Source organism: Chenopodium quinoa, unplaced genomic scaffold (assembly GCF_001683475.1).
Source record: "Chenopodium quinoa cultivar QQ74 unplaced genomic scaffold, ASM168347v1, whole genome shotgun sequence".
NCBI classification, from domain to species: domain Eukaryota; kingdom Viridiplantae; phylum Streptophyta; class Magnoliopsida; order Caryophyllales; family Amaranthaceae; genus Chenopodium; species Chenopodium quinoa.
The window spans coordinates 2,260,581-2,272,899 of NW_018742879.1; the positions used below are offsets into that span (position 1 = coordinate 2,260,581).

The window sequence follows — 12,319 nt, forward strand, 5'->3', positions numbered from 1 at the left end:
TTTATGAGTTTTCAAGCGTAGCATTTAAGCCATTAAGCTACATATAACTACAAGATGTTCAAATGTTAATGCTGGTTAGTCCTCGGCAATTTGATGGAAATTTCCCAAGGTCCAGATTCTTTTCAACCATTTTTAGTAGCCAGGGGTACACCATTTTTCTCTTTAAAGAATCGAGGGAAATTGATGTACATAAAAGTGCTTACAAAATTTTCTTGTTGTTGAATCACGGGAGTAGAACATTTGATGAATTCATAAAATAAACCATATAAGAAAATGTTGGGTGATTTCTTTGGGTAATTGTTTTTTCTTGTATTGTATTTTCATTTGTTTTCGAATATTTGCAAAAATCATGTTACTAAATTACTTTAGAAATTTTATGGGTTTTCTGTTAAAAAAAATAAAAATTAAATAAAATGTTACCCGTACTCTTTAGGGCTACATATAAAGAGCTAAAATGGAAAGGACAAGTGAGAATATAATATTAATTACATTGATTTGCGCGTGATTTTGTCATACATTCCTAAATTAATACTCCGTACCATATTAGGAAATATCTTAAATGCTTATTCATATCCCTACGTATAGCAGTACCAAAAAAGCTTTATGGTTTCAATATTTACATCTCTACGTAACCATGAGCTCTTAAAATATTTGCGGATCAAACACGTGGGTGTATGGGGAAAAAGTAAGGGCCACCCTAAAGCACAATCACTTGGCAAAATTTAAACACCCCAATGAAATGAGTCAAACCGTCGTTAGCATATTGTATGTTATGTTTTGTATAACACTACAAATTTACAAAAACACAAGTGATTGTACATTAAAAATTGTTCATATCAAACTCAATTTAAAATACTAACACCAAAATGCATACATATGTCAATTTGGATCATTGATCAAATTCAAATCAAGTCTATAATCAAATTTTATACCGAATCATTTTAAATTAGTCAAATTATTTCAATTCGGATAAGTTTTTTTTTTCAGATCGGATCAGTTTATTTCAAATCGGATCAATTTTTAAACATGCCTCTTAGATACAATGGGTCTTGAATAATTGAACCTTCAATTTTCTTTATCGTGAATGTAGGTTCCATATAATTTTGTAACCATCTGACACATGATCTCCAAGAAATTAGAATTCCAAATTTGTGAGTACCTACTTATTAGATTCCATTAACATCATCATCTCTTTACATTCTAACGTCCGTTATGTCTCAAAAACCAGGCTAGGCTACCCAATTCCAATTAACAGACGTTAACAGTGAGTCCAAGAGTTAAATTCCAAGAAAGCCACCTTCTTTTGCCTTTTGTTTCAGTCAATCAAATAAACTCAAACCAACCAAACCCCGTTTTTAAATATAAAAGGATACCCATTTTCTTTATTTTCCAGAATTTCTTACAAAAAATCCCATCTCATTTCATCATCATCATCACCCTTTTTCACAAAGTTACTCCTTTTATTAGAAAGTTTGTATTTGTATTTGTTGTTAATTCATTTCCCAGAAAAAAGTTCTGAATCAAAAGGTAATTTCTTCTTAATCTTTTTCAAGTTGTAATTTTTTGATTTAATCCTTCTTATTTGAAGGAAACAGTGTTTCTTTATTTTGATTGTGGTTGATTTTAGGGGTTTTGATTGTTTTTTAATTAAACATTTTGATGGGAACTTGTAATTTAATATTTAGAATTTATAGGTTTGATGAAATTGGGAATTTTTTGTGTGTTTAGATTTAAAATGTGCCTTTCCTGGGAATATGGGTCGTTTGCATATATGTTCTTCTTTAAGGGGTTTTGAATTTTTGTCTGAATTTGTTATAGTATGTAATTTTGATTGATAATCAAAGAACATTAGGTTATCTTGATTATAATTTTTCTACATTTTTTCTAATTTATACTGATTTTTTGGATATTTTTCTAGGTTAAAGTTTGAGCCTTTTTTTTTCCTTAGCTGGAATTAATTGGTGAAAAACTTATGAACATTTATCTTGTTTCTTAGATTATTTGAAGTGTAGCTATTTCCGAGTAGTTACTTTGTGAATTTTTAATGGAGTTATCGGGCTTATTGCTTGATTGTTTAGATAGTTCTGTATGCTTAGGTTTTATGTTTATCTGCTAGTTCTTTGTCAAAGTCTGAAGATTTTTAGGCTGTTGAAAAACTGTGGCTTGCATCGTCATTTACTGTATTACTGAATTATTTGGTTATTCATCAGTTTGATCCGGAAGACAAATGAGTGATCACCATGTTGTGTGTGTGGACCGTCTGATTACATCGGACACTTTGCAACCGGGTAAAGGGATTGAGGTTTCGGAATCGTCTGTTGATAGTCATAATCATGTTTCTGAATCGTCTACTTCTTATGAACCCGGGGAGGTGAGAGCTGATGTGCCTGATGAAGAACAGCCTCTCATTCAGGGAGTTGAGTGCAGGATTTGTCAGGAGGAGGATAGTGTAAAGAATTTGGAGGTCCCTTGCTCTTGCAGTGGCAGTTTGAAGGTAACTTCTTTACCTTTGTTTTTAGACTTTTAGCTTGTCTGGTTCTTTTGGGGTAAGGTCTTAAAATGAGGGAATAATGGTCAGCTTTTGTGTGATTTTCTATGGAACTTGTTTGTAAAAAGCCGTAATAATACATTTGTACTTCCAAAACAGGTTGTTCTTTGTTGATTTTCATTATTGTGTTGTTATAACCTAAACATTTGTGTATAAATGGTAAAGCTAATGAATAAAATTGAATATTTGGGAGTTGATATGAGGGATGTTCTATGTAAGACAGCGAGCAAACTCATTAATTATTTTAGGCTGTGGCATTGTATCAAACATGCTTTTTGATATAGGAAGTTCCATACGTCTTCCAATTGTACTGTTTTGGGCTTAAAATCAACAATGAAACCGTTTGGAATTGATGCAAAGTCTTATACACACTTATTATTTCTGTGGTCAGTCAATCAGTCTGACGAGGACTGTGCTTGCTGTGCTCTCTGTTCCTAGAATTTTGTGGTTCTCACAACTAGTATTGTTTGATTATTTGGTTTCCAGGAGGATTAATGTTGCCTCGAAACTTTTCTTTTCTTTTTAATTCTTGGAGCTTGTGAAATGCATAGAAAAGAGTGCTGAAATTCAATGTGTTTTGTCTAAGATTGGAGCTCGAAGTTGTTTCATTAGTTATACACTTATACGAGTATGTTTTTACTACTTTTGTCCCTTTATAGTTTTGTTTTAGAATGATTATGGCCTCAAATAAATGCTCTAAGCTTTTTGTATAATGTTTGATAACTTTTCTTATCTTACTGTACCATTATTTATCTTGTCAAGAATACCAACTCACATTCATATTTCTAAAGTTGCGTTAGTATCGTATAGAACAGAGGCACCTTTGTCATTTCATAAACCCACCACTGTTCCTGGTTAAATGTTCAATATTTTTATATATAGCTTAAAAAAGGATAGAGGGAGCATCTAATTGTTTGTAGGTGCATATTGAAATTGACACTGGTACTAATCTTACGTTAGATCACTAGTATGTCTCTTAAACAAGTTTTGGGTTATGACGCAGTATGCTCATAGGAAATGTGTTCAAAGGTGGTGCAATGAGAAAGGAGACATCATATGTGAGATCTGTCATCAGGTATGTGTTGTTTTTTGATCTCCATTGTTGGATGATTCTGTTGTTTTTATCTTTGTACAGCTGTTCTTTGATTATTTGTTTCGAATTACGTTCTTTTCTTCTTGAGCCGGATGAGCCCATTTATTATTGGTTTCACCTTTTTCTTTTCCTCTTTTTTTTTTTTTTTTTTTTTTTTTTTTTTTTTTTTTCCGGATAGAGTATAGCTTGTTGTGGCGGTTGGTTGTTGCTGTGTAAAGTCTTTGTGTAAAGTTTATTTTGGAAAATTGAAAGTGATATCTATCTTGTGAATGAATGTTATTTTTACTGCATTTGGCATTTAAACGGTCTTCTTCCTTTCTTTATTCTAATCTTAGAAATTTCCTGGAATGCTATCAGTTTGAGACTTTGAGTAGAGAATTGTAAAAGGAAATTGATTGGCTGATTCTTTTATTTGTCCTTGGTCTTGAGATGTATAGCCTTTGTGATCCATTTTTTAGAATTTGAGGATGGAGTAATTGGGAGTCAACATCTTCTTGTAAGACGACTTTGAAAATATTTTCTTTTGGAAGTAGCTTTCAATAATTGGTGTTGGTGGGTGTGGCTCCTGTTCGATAGATTTACTCCCTATACCCTTAAAAATTAGGCTGCATTTGGTTGAAGGTTACTTTCAAAGAATTAAGTTCAAATTTCTGAGATACAATAATTGCTATTTTCATGTTTGTTTTTGACATTCACTATGCCACTGTATAGCCTTTCCTTGAGGTTATCTGTCTTTATTGCCACTGAACTAGTATTAAGTTATTGTCTTCACAACCAAGGGTTTGATGTTAGTATCATTTGGGTGATGGATATGGCATATTAACTAAAATTTCTGTTCTATGAAACGTGTTATGAATCTTATGATAGTGCTCATAGAGTCATAGTAGTCATGCATGAATTCATTCAACCATCCGAGGGCTATCACATTTTATATACTTTGGGCTACTGCTGTTTTGACTTCACTACTATTGGTTTGGATCTTCTGCAAATGATGTACAGCTAAACTCAAACTTTACCTTTATTTCTCATTTGCCAATTGATTTATAGGATTCACTTTATATAGGATAAAGTTGCTGTCTTGCAAGTTTTGAGATTTGAATTAAAACCTTCTTTATATTATAATTATTAATTGGGTAATACTGAAAATAAAGGATCATTTTTTGTATCAAATGAGCATAGCATGGTTGATCTGAAATATACTAAAAATTGACTCATAATATGCTTGATGATTTTGCTTAACTTAGATGCACTTATGTGTGGATCCCCCATCTATGATTCTTGTTATTTTTGGTGACGTATTTTATTTGTTATTATGGATATTGAGCCATCATTAAGTAATATTTCTTTCTTGGTTTATAAGCCTTATCAACCAGGTTATACTGCACCACCACCTCCACCTGCTGATGATACCGCTATTGACATCAGGTAATTTTTAGTGGTCTGCTCTTTTCATGCTTTTTACCAACTGTATTTTCATCTTATGGTGTATGTTGTATGAATGTGTTCCCTTCTTTTCATGCATGCTCATATTAGGCCAAAATTTCCCTGTGAGTGGTAAAATAATGAATGGAAATCTGCTATGCAGCAATCTAAGATCCTATTTAATACTTCTTCTTTTTGGTTACAGTGCTCAATGGACCGTGTCTGGTGCACCATTGGACTTGAATGACCCCCGGCTTTTGGCAATGGCAGCTGCTGAAAGACATCTACTGGAAGCTGAGTATGACGAGTATGCTGATACAAATGCCAATGGAGCAGCATTTTGTCGCTCTGCTGCGCTCATTGTAAGTTGGCATTATTGTTTTAAATGAACACCACTATGATCATAACTATTTTTAGGGCAAGAGGCGCACCAACTGTGACTATGAGCTGTGGGATTCTGTCTTGATAAATTGATGATATAGGTGTCTGTGCTTTAATGTTTACCCCACTTAACATAATACGCTTACATGTTTACAATTGACAAGCTGTATATTAGGCCTCATATAAGCCTCTTCTATCAGTCATAGACTTCTTAATTTCTTGATTTGATATCTACATGCAAATTTGGGTTGAACTTGTTTGGGTTTACTAAGAATGCTGGTATTTCTTGGCTAATTTTTGAGAATTTGGAAACACATATTTTTAAAATGCAGTTACAGAAAATTTCTTTTAGATAATTCAGGAAAGATCAGTTAACTTTCACATGCTCTAGAATCAAAGTAAAGAAAAAAAAAGCCTCATACTCTAAAAGAGTTTGATTACTCGTCACAACACATTCAAAGTTTGGAAGCATCAGAATTCAAGATTTTGGTTGGAGTTCATATTGTTCTCATGGCCTCCGTTAATATTAAGTTTGGCCTTACAGTTTGACTAATTAGATGAGTAAGTTGCCTTAGCCAGTAAACTGGTTGGTTTGGTTTGTGCTATATTAGACAATTTCAGGTCTCTCTTTATGAAACTGGATCTAGATATGCCCTTTTGCTAGGTTTGATCACTATGTTGAAATTTAAAAATGGGCGCTTACTGCTTAGTGACACTCTTTGTACCATGCAAATGCTTATGTAATGATGATATAATTCCCCTTTTGGTTTCTTGTCCTTCTATATCTCAGCCTACTATTACTGGTTATTTTGGTTTCCCCTGTTGTTATTTTGGTTTTGTTGAATATTCTCTATTGTGGCAGTTGATGGCTCTATTACTCTTGAGGCATGCTCTTTATGTGACAAGTCCTGATGGTGAGGATGATGATGTTTCCACGTTCTTTTCTGTGAGTAATGCAAAAACTTTGTGAATTGTTGCCTTCTGTTTGCAATACATTATGTTGACTAGTTTCTTTTTTACAGCTTTTCTTGCTGCGAGCTGCTGGTTTTCTTCTTCCATGCTACATAATGGCTTGGGCTATTAGTATATTGCAACGGAGAAGGCAACGACAGGTTGGTTTCTAAACTTATGTTTCATTTTCTAAAACTTGTGTATTACATTTGTCTCAGATATCTCTACTTTTCACTGTCTTTAAATTCAATCTTTGATCATTATAAACTATAACTACTATTTGGACCCATGCAGCACACAAGATGTATCGTATACAGTGTTTGATAAAAATTAATCAAATGGTACTAAAAGAGTAGCCAATAAGATTGCTTAAAAAGTGATTTTAATTTCTTATTGTAATAAAATACTGATATATTTTAATTTCTTATTGTAATAAAATACTGATATATTTTAATTTCTTATTGTAATAAAATACTGATATACGATTGTTCAATAAGCGACATAGAAAACACTGTATCTTCACTCCAGTTCCAATTTTCCAATTAGCATTGTGATATCGAGTCCACCATAAAAAATATATAATGACTCATGTTATGTCTATGTGAGACGGAGTAATATTTCTTGTTCTTGATATGTTTCGTTCATTCTACAAACTCAAAATTCAATTTTTATTGTCACCTCCTCTAATTAAAAGATACAAATTTGAGCACTCCCACTATAACAATCACATTCATCTAAGTTTATGCTACGCCTGAGATATATACTGCAGTTTACAATTTTACATGTCCCAAATATGGTAGCTCACATCATATTACTTGGTTAAATTGAACTCCATTAAAATGAAGAAAAATTATGACAATGAAGAGATAGCAAGAATACCTCCTTTTTTGTTCTTGGGGTTAAATATTAGGGCTAAATCTTTTCAGGTTGCATCCCTTCCAAGGTTGGTGATAGCAACAAGTTTGTTTGTTTGATGTTGTGTCCTTGAAAGCATTTTTTTATTGACTGGCATAAACTTGTATAAAAAGTGGAGGGAGAAAAAAAAATTGTTTGTTTGATTATCTTAAACCAATTTATGGAAAACAATAGTTGCTTAAGATGAATTGTTGAACTTTAAAGCATTGGCTTTAATGGATAATTGGATATATGTTACTCTATGTAGTTGTACCCTTAGGACCAATTTTTTTTCCTCATATTCATCATATAAAGAGCCAAAGAAGCATGTCGGGAAAGCTTGCTTGCTGTAGCCCTTTTTTAGTAGACTAGGCGATCAGAGTGACTCATAGGGGAGCAGGCTCATACCAAGTCAAATCAAGTTTTGGGATTTAGATGAATCACAAGTTTTTATTTTTTTAACGACTACCCCCTATGTAAATTTATTGTTATAGATAAGGATTAGATTAGGTGGGAGGGATACCATGTAGATAAATTTTTTTGAGATAATAATCATCTTGCTTTCTATCAAGGATATTCAAGATAGCTTTCATTTTACTACAATTTGGAAGGCTCGATCGTCAACTCCAACTCCTAAGTATTACTTGGAGGAAACATTGTTTTAATTAGCATTACTTTAAGTAAGATTGAGTATTTGAGTGATCTATGCAGACTTTATTTGTTTTGTGAACCAAATAATGGAGGAGGTGATGTGGAACCTATAATGGAAGCTGTTGTGTTTATCTTATTGGGTTGGTTATAAATTCTTGAATAAGGCGAACTTTCCTTAATTTATTGTAAGACAGTTTAAAGTTACCCTAAAAGTATTTAAAGTTACCCTTACATACAATAAAAATTACCATTTTTTTAACCATAAATTTTACCCTTAAAAAATACTCATAATATATTAGATTAATCATATGAGCCTTAATAACCTGTATCCAAAGAAAATACACATTAAAATACAATAAATCTCATTACATATTAAAATTTACCCTTGAATGAGTAAAAGTTATCATAAAAATTGTTAAAGTTATCCTCAGATTGATTAAAGTTGTCTTCCAATAAAATTAACAAAAGTCCGCCTTATGCAAGGCTTACTGTGAATTGGTAAATAGGCGATAGGTGGGAAATAGTTGCTTTATTGGAGGTGGAAAGGAGATGAAAGATTGAGGAAGTGGATGAAAACTAGAGGTGGAAAGTCACCTTTAAATAAGAGTTATAAGTGTTAGATGTGTTCCGTGACACTAGAGGTGGAAAGTATTGACCGTCTACCAATAAAACTAACAAAAGTCCGCCTTATACAAGACTTACTATGGGTTGGTAAATAGGCAATAGGTGGGAAATAGATGCTGTATTGGAGGTGGAAAGGAGACGAAAGATGAATTGGATGAAAACTAAAGGTGGAAAGTCACCTAAAGCAAGAGTTCTGAGTGTTAAGATGTGTTCCCTGACTCTTGACTGAGTTGACTCTGACTCCTCTCTTGCATTCTCTTATAATACCTACTAATCTCATGAGACCAAGCTTGTCTAGTAACTGAAACCTTGTACTGCAAAAGCATTTGGCCTGCTTTCCCAAGTGTGTCACTGCAAAAGAGAAACAATAATTGGCTCTGGTCAGCGAATACTGAGTCTCTAATGGAGAGTCTAGATTAATTTCAATGTTCATTTTCTTTTGGACCAATAGGGGATATGAAATAAAAGGAAATGATAATTTTCATAATCAATGTATGCCTTTACATTTCGTCCTGTTTCTTTTTAAAGAAATTATCAATTGGCTTATCAATATATCTGTATTTTGCCAAAAAGAATAAAAGAAATACATATATTGGCTTCGGAAAAGCTCTCACATCTTGATATTCGACACTTAATAGTTTTCATTAATTCTTGCTATTATGGAGGTTTAGATTACTTCATTTTGTAAAATATGAAGTATGAAACACTTGCTATATGGATTGTTTCAAAATAACCTTTGACTCCTCCATCTGACTAGATTCCTATCTCTTTCTGTCTCTTCTTACTTTGAAACAGAGGAAGTGCTTTTATTTTTTGGTCATGTAATGACATTCAATTTTTACATATGTTTGATTTCAACAGGAAGCAGCAGCATTGGCGGCAGGTGAAGTTGCATATGTGATACAGGCGGGACAGCATGGAGGTGTGCATTTCACCATAGCTCCTGGGCCTGCAGCTGCTCCACAGCCTGAACAACATCAATAATGTGTTAAGTAACTTGCTAAAATGTATCTGATCAAAATGAAATTCCAAGTTTCTTGTAGAGCTCCTGGTTCACAAAAATTGCCAATTTATTCTGGCATAAAACTGCCTGCCATGTTGTTACCTTTTCACAGTATAGCTTACACCGAGTATTGCTTTAAGAAATGCTGATGAATGGGTCATGTAACTCTCTAGCTACAGCTCTCATTTGCTTGTACATAAACTTCATTATCGTTTCAGACGTAATTTGTATCTTTTATAGCACTTGAGAGCCAATTACAAGCAACATATTATTGTCTTTTGACATCATTTTTCTGAATCTGTATGATTTGTTACTCCATACTTCTCCCATGGTTGCCATGTAACAGGAATTTCTGCAAGAGAGCATCAAGTCTTGAATAATACTTGGCTTACTTCCCAAGTGCTCGCTAAGGAGGCACTAGTTTAATTCACTTATTCCATTCGTTAGGGTGCAAATATATTTGAACATTCATTACATGTCAACCAAACGGCCACTAATATTTGATATAAAGCTTAAAGACCAACGAATACAGGTTAACTCAAAGTAACAAAGTGATTTCTTTGGGTATAAGCTAATAAAGACATAAGCTTTGGTCAGTATGGCGTGCTAGGTTTGTGTGGGTACAATGTTAAGCTTTTAGATGACATTAGACAATTGGTAAGTTTTGAGTCTTAGCATGTCGTAACCAAAACCGAATTCTAGCTTCTTGAGTAGTCGTTTTACCTCGTTGGTAACAAACTTGACATTTACATATTGGCCCAGATTCTTATTCTTTTGTTGCTATATTTAGCTTTCTAGCCAATAGTACATGATTATTTTGGGCATTAAGATTTGGTTATGAATGAAATTTGTGAGTTAAATCATAGAATTAATCCATTTTTTATTGTCCCTCCTATATTAATAAATTAGTGTTTAAAAGTTCAAATTTGATGGCTAACTTTGTTTTTTTTTTTGAAACCAACAAATCATGGTTTTGATTTTATTTTTTTTAGCTTCACTTTAACTTACTATGCTAAAGCAAAGAGAGGGACTAAAGACCCACAATATTAGAAGCATATTATTTTTTTTCTATTCTTTTTCGTTGGACCATACCCATCTTTATTTAATAAATCTAAGCTGTAGTTAGGTTTTATACTTCTTGAAGTTTTGTTTTACAAGTGTGACTAAGAATTTCATAATGTGCCAAAATTGTTAGTTTGAGAAAGTATAAACCCTAGACAGTTTGCGAGTTCAAGAATTGCTAGAGAGTAGAGACTTTCATTTCTTTATAATTCTATTTAAGGAAATGCCCAATTTATCTCTACCTACAATGCAAGTATTTTTTGTAAGGACTCTAGATACATATGTTGTGTTGGATGTGTTTTATTCTTCACATTTGCCAATTCATCTACAATATATAAGTTTGAACCATCTAAGCGAAGGACATTAATATTACTAGTGGATGTAATGTTGGTCAAATTCGAGTGATTGTAACTCACCACATATCAAACCATCTTAATCAATATTAATTTTTCTTATATGTAATGCTAAATAATTATATACTTTGTAGCTAGGTGATACCTATAAAGTGGGATCAAATTCAATACTTTTATCTTTGTGACTCTCTCTACATCAACTATTGAAAATTGCGGATCAAATCCTTGTATCCTCTCTGTTGGCATTCAATTCATTTGATTAGCTCAAGATAGGGATTTAGTGGGGGTCATTGATGCCTGTCTAAAAATTAGTGTGATACTTAACGTTACTAGAAGCATAAAGAGCTAAAGTACTTGATGTTTAAATCTAAGAAATACTAGCACATGATAATGATCATATAGGAAGACATGTGTACATGTCAGTCACCCAATCCACTTGTTTTAGCGTGTGATGATGGGTTACTTATTAAACATGTGCAATGAACATCCAATTCAATAGGCCAATGCTAAATTGTTAACCAAGATCATAACAAGTACATTACAACAATACTTGCAAGAAAAAAGCAACTAATAATTAGGAACTCCTAATTAGATGGTCCCCGTGAATTACAAATTTCTATGGAGTATAAATGAGCGTTAATATCCATTAAGTTTAATAGCGAGGCCTAGTATACAGATAGAGAATTGTAAAATGAAATGCTTTCCAACAGAAAGGCATATAAATAATGCTATCTCATATTCACTTTTGTGCGTTGAATCCAAAGAAATAAGTATGATATAAACTATGGGTTGCCCAAATATATATATATATATATATATATATATATATATATATATATATATATATATATATATATATATATATATATATATATATATATATAGATTGATATTAAGTTGTTTTATATTTGTTATACACTTATAATTCATTCGTACATATTAATTAGACTAAACAAGCTCAAAGGAGGGAAAATTAGAGGCTTGTGGGGACATACTCAAACAACTATAATCACTACGTAGCTTTATTTACTTTCTACTTTAGGGGCTAGTTGTATGAGATATCACACTAACATGAACGACCCACCAAGGCCTATATGTGGATACTCACCCCAATCCACTTGACAAGAGTGCTAGCCCACATGCCACATGGCAAACCCTTGAACACCCTATATAAGCATATATACTCCGTTATTAGGAAAATGGACTGGCATATCCTTGATTGGTATTGAATCTATGTTACTACTTTTTATTTTAAGTATTAATGTCACATCCCCAACATTAACATTCAGACAATGGTAGAACACATATGCTTATTTGGACTAAAATCTTGATTTTTT

At 32.7% G+C, this 12,319-nt stretch overlaps 1 protein-coding gene across 1 annotated transcript; it reads left to right on the top strand.

Moving 5' to 3' along the window:
* Window positions 1–1,224: 1,224 nt before the first annotated feature.
* LOC110726450 lies at window positions 1,225–9,885 on the top strand. The gene is made up of 8 exons (XM_021905930.1): window positions 1,225–1,527; window positions 2,211–2,494; window positions 3,552–3,623; window positions 5,002–5,066; window positions 5,269–5,425; window positions 6,307–6,390; window positions 6,467–6,556; window positions 9,426–9,885. The coding sequence occupies exons 2-8, from the start codon at window positions 2,228–2,230 to the stop codon at window positions 9,546–9,548; spliced, it is 858 nt and encodes a 285-aa protein (XP_021761622.1). The 5' UTR covers window positions 1,225–1,527; window positions 2,211–2,227; the 3' UTR covers window positions 9,549–9,885.
* Window positions 9,886–12,319: the final 2,434 nt, after the last annotated feature.